The 12,500-nt window shown below is 47.8% G+C and overlaps 1 protein-coding gene across 7 annotated transcripts in view; it reads left to right on the top strand.

Annotated features, from left to right (window-relative positions):
* The window catches only part of LOC114548140 (serine-rich coiled-coil domain-containing protein 2), a 68,937-nt gene that overhangs the window by 17,834 nt on the left and 38,603 nt on the right, over positions 1 to 12,500 (top strand). For all 7 annotated transcript variants that reach the window (XM_028567891.1, XM_028567892.1, XM_028567893.1 and 4 more), the window contains exons 2-5: positions 1,791 to 3,047; positions 3,631 to 3,798; positions 6,919 to 7,095; positions 11,859 to 11,932. In XM_028567891.1, coding sequence (XP_028423692.1) covers positions 1,835 to 3,047; positions 3,631 to 3,798; positions 6,919 to 7,095; positions 11,859 to 11,932 — 1,632 coding nt within the window. In that variant the 5' untranslated portion in view covers positions 1,791 to 1,834. The remainder of the gene's footprint in view (positions 1 to 1,790; positions 3,048 to 3,630; positions 3,799 to 6,918; positions 7,096 to 11,858; positions 11,933 to 12,500) is intronic.

Genomic DNA, 12,500 nt, shown 5'->3' with positions numbered 1-12,500 from the left:
ACACACACCACAGACACACACATATGCAAACACGCACATGCACGCAAACACACACACACACACAAACACACTCACATATGCAAACACACACACACACACACAAACACACTCACATATGCAAACACACACACACACACACAAACACACTCACATATGCAAACACACACACACACACAAATGCAAACACGCACATGCACGCAAACACACACCACACACAGACACACACATATGCAAGCACGCACACACAAACACACACACCTCACATGCACACAGACAGACAGACAGACAGACAGACAGACAGACAGACAGACAGACACACTTTAACATCTTCTGACCACAAACAGACTTGAAAGAGGAAGAGAAACTCATTTAAGTGTTTCCCATCAAAGATGCTGAGTCATGACTTCCCTGAGTCACAGTCACAGTCCGAGAAGCAGAATCACTACGACTCAGCACAACCCCAAAAAACCTCTTATCTCTACAAGATACAACCTGAGATCAGAGGGCTATTTCGCTAAACCAAGATAAGGGATTAATTAATTAATTCCCCAGTTATCCTGGCTCAAGTTAGCCTTGACTCAGTTTCACAAAAGCAGAGGCACCGAAGTTACCATGGAGATTTATTCTGTGCAGCTAACAGGTTAACAACCAGGCTAACAACCAGGCTAACAACCAGTCTAACAACCAGGCTAACAGCTAGCCTGCTCCTGACCAGGCTAACAGCCAGGCTAACGGCTAACCTTCTCCCTGATCAGGCTAACAGCCAGGCTAACATCTAGCCTGCTCCTGACCAGGCTAACAACCAGGCTAACAACCAGGCTAACAGCTAGCCTGCTCCTGACCAGGCTAACAGCCAGGCTAACAGCAGGCTGACAGCATGAGTTTTTTAGGGAAACAAATCGCCCAGCTCTAATACAGTATAGCGCAATAATAAGACAATAGAATTGCTGCCACGTTTCGTGCGCATCCCGCAGTGACAGGATGTCAGTGACAGGATCGATGTAAGCCTGCAAAAGCGATGGATACATTTTAAAAAAGGAAAAATGCTGATTCTGATTTTATTAGGCTACGCAACAATGTGTAATTTGGTAACATTTTTGGTTGGTGGTGTGCCGCGGGATTTTTTTAATGTAAAAAATGTGCCATGGCTCAAAAAAGGTTGAAAAACACTGTGTTAGAGTAAACTAGAGGTGTTGAAATTCATCAAATAATCGATGCATCGAATCGTGGACATGGGCGATGCTGCATCGATAATCGGCCGGCTCATAATCGATTATTTCTGTTTATAATTTAATGTAGGCCTAACAACATTTCTGTTTACATATTCTGGTATGTTTTGCCGAGACAGTAGGGCTGGACGATATGGAGAAAATATAGATATCACGATATTCTTGTCCTAATACCTCGATGTGTATATTGTGGCGATATTCTAGGGTTGACAATTGGTGCTTTTAACAAAATTTCTTAACAATGACATTTTAAGATAAATAATCTTCAGTAATGTGGATATAATGACTAAGTGGGTAAAGGTGAAAATAATAGAAGAGCTAGAACAGTCTGGTTACAGAAAATGACATGACTTTACTGTAATGCAGCCTTTTAAAACCAGGAAAAGTCAACACTTGAGCCATTTACGATATCACGATATCCAAAATCTAAGACGATATTTAGTCTCATATCACGATATCAATATAATATCGATATATCGCCCAGCCCTGCCGCAGCACAGTGGTTGAAAATCACTGAGACTCTTAACACACCGTGGTGCGTTGTGTCTTTTCAACCTGCAGGTCCTCGTGCACCAGTGTCTCCATGGTGAAGTGGGCGTGGTCAGATGTCGGCGCCCGCCCTTGAGGACCGTGCCGCCATGCCCACCATGGTTTCTCGGCTGCCCAAGTTCGGCTCGCGTTTCCCCAAATCTTCAACGCTGTCCAGCGGAGCCGCTGCTCCCATGGGTCAGACCGCCACCGGTGCCGCCCAGAGCTCCGGCACTCGCCTCACCAACGGGTTCTACCACCACCCGGGCCCAGCCGCGGCGGGATGCAACGCCAAGACCACCGCCGCTGCAGCTCCCGTTAAGCACAACAACTTCATCAGAGCGCCCACGGCGATTTCCGTGAAATGGAGGAAAGAGAACGAGGCGGTAGAGGTGGAGGAAGGAGGAGAGAGGTTGAAGGGAAAGGGAAAGTTCGGGAGCTATTGTTCGCAAGCGCAACCGGGCTCGCAGGTCAGAAAGACGGGCGCACCTTCGCCAGAAAAGGGGCGTGGTGGTGGTGGTTTCGGTTTTTCGGTGACCAGTTCCTCATCATCACCGCCATCATCATCATCATCGTCTTCTCATTCGCTGTCGGTGCAGCCCAGCCCGAGAACGCTTCCAGTCTCCAAAAGTGGATCTCAGGGCTCCAAGGCGATCTTGAGCACTTTCTCTGGATCCAAACTCCGCAGCGGTTCTCTGAGACAGCCTCAGAGCTTCGGTCCTGGTCCTGGTTCTCCTGGTCCTGGTCTTGGTTCTCTTGGTCTTGGTTCTGGTCCGGGCTCTCGTTCTGGTTCCCCCCTCCAACTCCAAAAGACGAAGAAGAAGAAGAAGCCGCCTGCCAGCCGCTCCCAGTCCAGCGACAGCCTGATCTCGACGGGGCCGGACGTGCCGCTCACCGAGAGCGATCGCTTTCGCTCGCGTAGCCTCACGCAGGTCCGGCGCCAGCCCTCCCCCACCCTCCCCCCTTCTTCCTCCCCCTCTTCTTCGTCAGTCTCTCGCATCAGAACCAGCTTGGCGAGACCTGTTCCCGAGGCCCCGGGGCTCAAAGTTAAAAGTTCTGGGCTCCCCTCAGCCTTAAAGAAGCCCCTGTTACCGCCCAGCCTGGGCCTGGGCCTGGCCTGCAAGCCCAGCGGCCTCAGCTATAGGCTGTCGCGGCCGTCACTCATCAAGCAGCCCCGCCCCCTCAGGGTGACCTCGGCCAATGAGACGGCAGGAGAACGGGAGGCGAGCCAATGCCGCGCAGCGCGGAGAAACTCCGTAGAGACTCCTTCAACCACGGAGAACAGCCCGGGTATGAGACTCTCTTCACAGTCAGGATTTAGGCTACCCTCTTATTCCCTCTGCTCTGGTGTTTCCCCTCTCATTCCCCCTGCTCTGGTGTTTCCCCCTCTCATTCCCCCTGCTCTGGTGTTTCCCCCTCTCATTCCCCCTGCTCTGGTGTTTCCACCCTCTCATTCCCCCTGCTCTGGTGTTTCTCCTTCTCATTCCCCCTGCTCTGGTGTTTCCACCCTCTCATTCCCCCCCCTGCTCTGGTGTTTCCACCCTCTCATTCCCCCTTCTCTGGTGTTTCCACCCTCTCATTCCCCCTGATCTGGCGTTTCCCTCTCTCATTCCCCCTGCTCTGGCATTCCCCCTCTCATTCCCCCAGCTATTGTGTTCCCTACTCTCATTCCCCTTGCTCTGGCGTTTCCACCCTCTCATTCCCCCTGCTCTGGTGTTCCCCCCCATCTCATTCCCCCTGCTCTGGCATTCCTCCCTCTCATTCCCCCTGCTATTGTGTTGCCCCCTCTCATTCCCCCTGCTCTGGCATTCCTCCCTCTCATTCCCCCTGATGTCTCTAATCTTAGTTCCTCCCTCTCATTCCCCCCTCTCAGAAAGTACCCCGGAGGCTCCAGAGCCAGAGGGGCTGTCTGCAGCGCAGGCATCCCAGGGAGATGTGTCCATTGTGGGGGAGACGTTGGAGGACATGTCCCTGTCCTCCAACTCGTCTCTGGATAGAAACGACACCAGCCAGGAGTATATGGATGACTTTGACAACCTCGGTAAGAAAAGACGACACTTCTTTATAATATAATTTATTAAAGTGCCCATATAGAGAGCCGAAGTCCCGCCCTTCTACTTCCAGCCAATGGGACCTTATCTTTTGAAAAAGTATGAACTAGGGTCAATGGAAAGATAATAATTATTTTTTTATCCCATTTGAATTGAGCCATGGATTACAAATATGATGTTCGTCAATTTTAAAACATTATTTTCCAAATGCAAAAACTGCGAAAATACGTATTTAGAAAGACTACAAACTTCATGGAGGACGTCTCGCTGAAGCTACGGTGTGTGTGTGTGTGTGTGTGTGTGTGTGTGTGTGTGTGTGTGTGTGTGTGTACCAGGATGTAACGTTACTCTAATGATCAGAGGATCTCTCTCGTTCTTTTGCTTCTTTGCTGAGAACACCTGACTGGATAAAACCCAGCAGTTAAGATAACGTTACATGTGTTGTGGAACAGAGCTAAGCTAAGCTAGCTAGCGAGCAAGACGATCATCAAGCTAGGTGAGGTAGATTGTGTGAGACGGGAGATGTAGTCCACTGGGAGATGTAGTCCACTGGGAGTTGTAGTCCACTGGGAGATCTAGTCCACTCAGCGGTTTCACACTAAACTAAGTGGTCATACGACAATCCTGTGGCTAACTGAGACTTTCTTCGTTTGAAAACTTATCTTTTAAATTGACGAACATCATATTTGTAATCCATGGCTCAATTCAAACGAGATAAAAAAAATTATTTGTCTCTCCCCCGTTCACTACCATTCATATTTTTTCCGAGTTTAGGTCCCATGAGGTCCACCAGAAGGGGCGGGACTTTGGCTCTCTATTATGAAAAAAAGCTTCACAGCCTTTCTTCTCCCGTCTATGGAGCTAGCTGACATGATTTACAATCTGAGCTACTGAGCATGTGCGAGTGCAATCAAAGATAGTACAGAAGAAGAAGAGATGTCTCACTCTGTAGCTAAAACAGAGACCTGAACACAGGGTGAAAAGAGGAGCTGCAGAAATCTACGTACAACTAAAATATGGTGTTTTTTGAAAATTAAACCATGTTAACCTATTCTGGTACAACCTTAAAATACAATTATGAACCTGAAAAATGAAATTGCAATGTTTTCACACTTGTTATTAAACACATTACACCCTAAAGGCAGACCGATTAATCGGTTTTGCCGATGAATCGTCACCAAGAGTTGATTGGTGGAACTATCGTTATCGGTAAAAATCCATAGCGATAGTTTTTCCTGGTTGCATCCGCGGCTGAGAAGTGCGCTCTGTAATTCATTACCCAGTACGCGAGAGCTGAGAAGGGTCTGCTGGCATCATGCATTACAATAGCTCCTCTAGAGGGTCTTTTTAGCCTTTACATCATGCATTACAATAGCTCCTCTAGAGGGTCTTTCTAGCCTTTACATCATGCATTACAATAGCTCCTCTAGAGGGTCTTTCTAGCCTTTACACCATGCATTACAATAGCTCCTCTAGAGGGTCTTTCTAGCCTTAACATCATGTATTACAATAGCTCCTCTAGAGGGTCTTTCTACCCTTTACATCATGCATTACAAAAGCTCCTCTAGAGGGTCTTTCTAGCCTTTACATCATGTATTACAATAGCTCCTCTAGAGGGTCTTTCTAGCCTTAACATCATGTATTAGAATAGCTCCTCTAGAGGGTCTTTCTAGCCTTTACATCATGCATTGCAATAGCTCCTCTAGAGGCTCTTTCTAGCATTTACATCATGCATTACAATAGCTCCTCTAGAGGGTCTTTCTAGCCTTTACATCATGCATTACAATAGCTCCTCTAGAGGGTCTTTCTAGCCTTTATACCATGCATTACAATAGCTCCTCTAGAGGCTCTTTCTAGCCTTTACATCATGCATTACAATAGCTCCTCTAGAGGGTCTTTCTAGCCTTTACATCATGCATTACAATAGCTCCTCTAGAGGGTCTTTCTAGCCTTTACATCATGCATTACAATAGCTCCTCTAGAGGGTCTTTCTAGCCTTTACATCATGCATTACAATAGCTCCTCTAGAGGGTCTTTCTAGCCTTTACATCATGCATTACAATAGCTCCTCTAGAGGTTCTTTCTAGCCTTTACATCATGCATTACAATAGCTCCTTTAGAGGGTCTTTCTAGCCTTTACAGGTGATCTTCTATCCAGCCTGGAACTTGTGCCTTTTTTCGGGGTTGTTGAGCATTAAATCCAAACTGTTACATCCTAGATTTATCCACTTGATGTCCATTATTCATCACGTTTTCAGTCATTTCTGCCGCTAACTCCGTGCTACCCATATACAGTAGGTGCTTCCGACAAGGGAATCTCCCATGATGCCTTTGTTTATGTTTTCAACCAATGGGAAGGCAGGTCCGTCCCACATTACGCCTTATATAGGCATCCCAGCGAGAACAGAGAGTATATAGTGGGAAAGATAGATCCCTCCAGGTCCGAGATCTTCTGTTACCGTTCTAAACCGACAGTTTAACTGTTTTTATTTGTTATTTATTACTTTTTTTTCAGTTTGAATGAATGTCTTTTATTGACTTCAATATTTATATTTATTTCATTTAGCATGTTTTCATGGTTCAATACAGTTTTTTTATTTTTATAATAAAGTTCAGCACTGTTTTACTTGGAGTGTCATGTTTGTTTTTAACCAGTATCAATTCTAAATACTATCGGTCGATTAATCGGTTTTCGGAAAATAACAGATTCATGGCTTTTTTTAAACAAGTTTTCTTTGCTTTTTTGACAATTTCATCAGGGCTTTTTTCAGGCTTTCTGATACATTTTGATACGTTTTTGACAAATTTATTTTGCATTTTTTCTGCAATCTTGACTGTTTTTTCAGGGTGTTTTTCAGTGTTTTTAGCGTGCATTTTTAGGACTTTTAACGTCTCTTTTTATACACTTTTTATAATGCTTTTTTGACAATTTCTTCAGGGCTTTTTTCAGGCTTTTGGTGCATTTTGACACATTTTGAAATGTGATATGAACCCTTGCGCACACACACAAACACAGACACACAGAGACGCACAAACACACACACACTCAGAGACACACACACACACACACGCAACGTTGTTTAATAGTGAATGTGTGTTTGTGTCCGTAGGGAACGGAGGGGTGGGCATACTGCTTCTCTCCTCTAAAAACGAGGAAGATGACTCGGGGCTCGACCAATCGTGCGCCAGGTTTGATGAAGACAAGGTGGCCGTCAACGGTGTCGCCAAGCCGACGGGACTCTGTTTCCTGGACGACGGGATGGACTGGGCCGACATGAGACTCGGGGGTGAGTTTCGGGGACAGTGCGAGTTGTTCTGGCTGCTACCTTTTCATGTTTAAAGAGCCGTTTTGAGACAAAAAAAAACGATGGTTGGGATTGCAGCCTACTGCATTGAACGCTCCACCTACGTAAACACCTTCCCTCACCAGATCCATGTCCACTTTCTCACAGTCTACTGCATTGAACGCTCCACCTACGTAAACACCTTCCCTCACCACATCCATGTCCACTTCCTCATAGCCTACTGCATTGAACGCTCCACCTACGTAAACACCTTCCCTCACCAGATCCATGTCCACTTTCTCACAGCCTACTGCATTGAACGCTCCACCTACGTAAACACCTTCCCTCACCAGATCCACATCCACTTTCTCACAGTCTACTGCATTGAACGCTCCACCTACGTAAACACCTTCCCTCACCAGATCCATGTCCACTTTCTCACAGTCTACTGCATTGAACGCTCCACCTACGTCAACACCTTCCCTCACCAGATCCATGTCCACTTCCTCACAGCCTACTGCATTGAACTCTCCACCTACGTAAACACCTTCCCTCACCAGATCCATGTCCACTTCCTCACAGCCTACTGCATTGAACGCTCCACCTACGTAAACACGTTCCCTCACCAGATCCATGTCCACTTCCTCACAGCCTGCTGCATTGAACTCTCCACCTACGTAAACACCTTCCCTCACCAGATCCATGTCCACTTTCTCACAGTCTACTGCATTGAACGCTCCACCTACGTAAACACCTTCCCTCACCAGATCCATGTCCACTTTCTCACAACCTACTGCGTTGAACGCTCCACCTACGTAAACACCTTCCCTCACCAGATCCACATCCACTTTCTCACAGTCTACTGCATTGAACGCTCCACCTACGTAAACGCCTTCCCTCACCACATCCATGTCCACTTCCTCATAGCCTACTGCATTGAACGCTCCACCTACGTAAACACCTTCCCTCACCAGATCCATGTCCACTTTCTCACAGCCTACTGCATTGAACGCTCCACCTACGTAAACACCTTCCCTCACCAGATCCACATCCACTTTCTCACGGTCTACTGCATTGAACACTCCACCTACGTAAACACCTTCTCTCACCAGATCCATGTCCACTTTCTCATAGCCTACTGCATTGAACGCTCCACCTACGTAAACACCTTCCCTCACCAGATCCATGTCCACTTTCTCACAGCCTACTGCGTTGAACGCTCCACCTACGTAAACACCTTCCCTCACCAGATCCACATCGACTTTCTCACAGTCTACTGCATTGAACACTCCACCTACGTAAACACCTTCCCTCACCAGATCCATGTCCACTTCCTCAGAGCCTACTGCATTGAACTCTCCACCTACGTAAACACCTTCCCTCACCAGATCCATGTCCACTTTCTCACAGCCTACTGCATTGAACACTCCACCTACGTAAACACCTTCCCTCACCAGATCCATGTCCACTTTCTCACAGCCTACTGCATTGAACTCTCCACCTACGTAAACACCTTCCCTCACCAGATCCATGTCCACTTTCTCACAGCCTACTGCATTGAACGCTCCACCTACGTAAACACCTTCCCTCACCAGATCCATGTCCACTTTCTCACAGCCTACTGCATTGAACGCCCACCCACGTAAACACCTTCCCTCACCAGATCCATGTCCACTTTCTCACAACCTACTGCGTTGAACGCCCCACCCACGTAAACACCTTCCCTCACCAGATCCATGTCCACTTTCTCACAGCCTACTGCATTGAACGCCCACCCACGTAAACACCTTCCCTCACCAGATCCATGTCCACTTCCTCACAGCCTACTGCATTGAACTCTCCACCCACGTAAACACGCCCCCTCAACAGATCCATGTCCACTTCCTCACAGCCTGCTGCGTTGAACGCTCCACCTACGTAAACACCTTCCCTCACCAGATCCATGTCCACTTTCTCACAGCCTGCTGCATTGAACTCTCCACCTACGTAAACACCTTCCCTCACCAGATCCATGTCCACTTTCTCACAGCCTACTGCATTGAACGCTCCACCTACGTAAACACCTTCCTTCACCAGATCCATGTCCACTTTCTCACAACCTACTGCGTTGAACGCTCCACCTACGTAAACACCTTCCCTCACCAGATCCATGTCCACTTTCTCACAGCCTACTGCATTGAACGCTCCACCTACGTAAACACCTTCCCTCACCAGATCCATGTCCACTTCCTCACAGCCTACTGCATTGAACTCTCCACCTACGTAAACACGTTCCCTCAACAGATCCATGTCCACTTCCTCACAGCCTGCTGCGTTGAACGCTCCACCTACGTAAACACCTTCCCTCACCAGATCCATGTCCACTTTCTCACAGCCTGCTGCATTGAACTCTCCACCTACGTAAACACCTTCCCTCACCAGATCCATGTCCACTTTCTCACAACCTACTGCGTTGAACGCTCCACCTACGTAAACACCTTCCCTCACCTGATCCACATCCACTTTCTCACAGTCTACTGCATTGAACGCTCCACCTACGTAAACACCTTCCCTCACCAGATCCATGTCCACTTTCTCACAGCCTACTGCATTGAACGCTCCACCTACGTCAACACCTTCCCTCACCAGATCCATGTCCACTTCCTCACAGCCTACTGCATTGAACTCTCCACCTACGTAAACACGTTCCCTCACCAGATCCATGTCCACTTCCTCACAGCCTGCTGCGTTGAACGCTCCACCTACGTAAACACCGTCCCTCACCAGATCCATGTCCACTTTCTCACAGCCTGCTGCATTGAACTCTCCACCTACGTAAACACCTTCCCTCACCAGATCATGTCCACTTTCTCACAGTCTACTGCATTGAACTCTCCACCTACGTAAACACCTTCCCTCACCAGATCCATGTCCACTTTCTCACAACCTACTGCATTGAACGCTCCACCTACGTAAACACCTTCCCTCACCAGATCCATGTCCACTTTCTCACAACCTACTGCGTTGAACGCTCCACCTACGTAAACACCTTCCCTCACCAGATCCACATCCACTTTCTCACAGTCTACTGCATTGAACGCTCCACCTACGTAAACACCTTCCCTCACCAGATCCATGTCCACTTTCTCACAGCCTACTGCATTGAACTCTCCACCTACGTAAACACCTTCCCTCACCAGATCCATGTCCACTTTCTCACAGTCTACTGCATTGAACGCTCCACCTACGTAAACACCTTCCCTCACCAGATCCATGTCCACTTTCTCACAACCTACTGCGTTGAACGCTCCACCTACGTAAACACCTTCCCTCACCAGATCCACATCCACTTTCTCACAGTCTACTGCATTGAACGCCCACCCACGTAAACACCTTCCCTCACCAGATCCATGTCCACTTTCTCACAGCCTACTGCATTGAACTCTCCACCTACGTAAACACGTTCCCTCACCAGATCCATGTCCACTTCCTCACAGCCTGCTGCGTTGAACTCTCCACCCACGTAAACACGCCCCTCACCAGATCCATGTCCACTTTCTCACAGCCTACTGCATTGAACTCTCCACCCACGTAAACACCTTCCCTCACCAGATCCATGTCCACTTTCTCACAGCCTACTGCATTGAACGCCCACCCACGTAAACACCTTCCCTCACCAGATCCATGTCCACTTCCTCACAGCCTACTGCATTGAACTCTCCACCCACGTAAACACGTTCCCCTCACCAGATCCATGTCCACTTCCTCACAGCCTGCTGCGCTGAACGCTCCACCCACGTAAACACCTTCCCCTCACCAGATCCATGTCCACTTTCTCACAGCCTGCTGCATTGAACTCTCCACCTACGTAAACACGTTCCCTCACCAGATCCATGTCCACTTCCTCACAGCCTGCTGCGTTGAACGCTCCACCTACGTAAACACCTTCCCTCACCAGATCCATGTCCACTTTCTCACAGCCTGCTGCATTGAACTCTCCACCTACGTAAACACCTTCCCTCACCAGATCCATGTCCACTTTCTCACAGCCTGCTGCATTGAACGCCCACCCACGTAAAACACCTTCCCTCACCAGATCCATGTCCACTTTCTCACAGCCTACTGCATTGAACGCCCACTTACGTAAACACCTTCCCTCACCAGATCCATGTCCACTTTCTCACAGCCTACTGCATTGAACTCTCCACCTACGTAAACACCTTCCCTCACCAGATCCATGTCCACTTTCTCACAGCCTGCTGCATTGAACGCTCCACCTACGTAAACACCTTCCCTCACCAGATCCATGTCCACTTTCTCACAGCCTACTGCATTGAACGCTCCACTTACGTAAACACCTTCCCTCACCAGATCCATGTCCACTTTCTCACAGCCTACTGCATTGAACTCTCCACCTATGTAAACACCTTCCCAAAAATCAACGGAGCCGTCACTACAGCGACCAGCGTAGCGCACTGAGTGCAAGCGTAGGGTTCGGTTCCCTCGGAAAAAAATCAAAGGTTTGGTCAAAAAGCCTCAATATTCAGTCCAATCAGAAGCCCAATCCTGGATTTGGTGCATCCCTGATTAGTCCATATTAACGTATTAATTGTTTTCGAGGTATTGAATTATTTCACTTTTTCCGATTTTTTTAAATTTTTTTCCAGATATCACACTTTTTTTTTTATCAGATGGTTTTAAACATTTGAACCGTTGTATAGGGTGAGGAGGATGTTTTATATTTTGAATGTACAGGTCCTATGAACTGATTTTTAACTTCTCTATAGGTGAGGGGGGGGAGCATCGTCTGACCACACTCTCCCATCGGAGACATCCCAGTCAGCCGGAATACCACGAGCAGGTACCCTAATACACACACACACACACACAGACATATATACGCACACACATATACACACACAGACATTTATGTAGATACACACGCGCGCGCGCACACACACACACACACACACACACACACACACACACACACACACACACACACACACACACACACACACACACACACACATACACACACACACACATAGACATATATACACACACACACACACACACACATTTACACACATATATACACACATACACACACACACAGACATATAGATATACACACACACACCCAAACGTCACAACTAACACACACATTTGCACACACACCCACACATAGACACACACACACAGATGTATATACATACACATATATACATACACATACAGACACACACGCACATAATCACAGACACACACACATATGGACACACAGACACACACACGCACAGACACACATACACACACGGACACACAGACACGCACACACACAGACACACATACAAACACACACTGACACACACACACACACACACGCACGCACACACACAAAACACAGACACACACAGATGCACGCA

This window comes from Perca flavescens, chromosome 21, assembly GCF_004354835.1.
Source record: "Perca flavescens isolate YP-PL-M2 chromosome 21, PFLA_1.0, whole genome shotgun sequence".
NCBI classification, from domain to species: Eukaryota; Metazoa; Chordata; class Actinopteri; order Perciformes; family Percidae; genus Perca; species Perca flavescens.
This window is presented reverse-complemented; position numbering and strand designations above follow the sequence as displayed.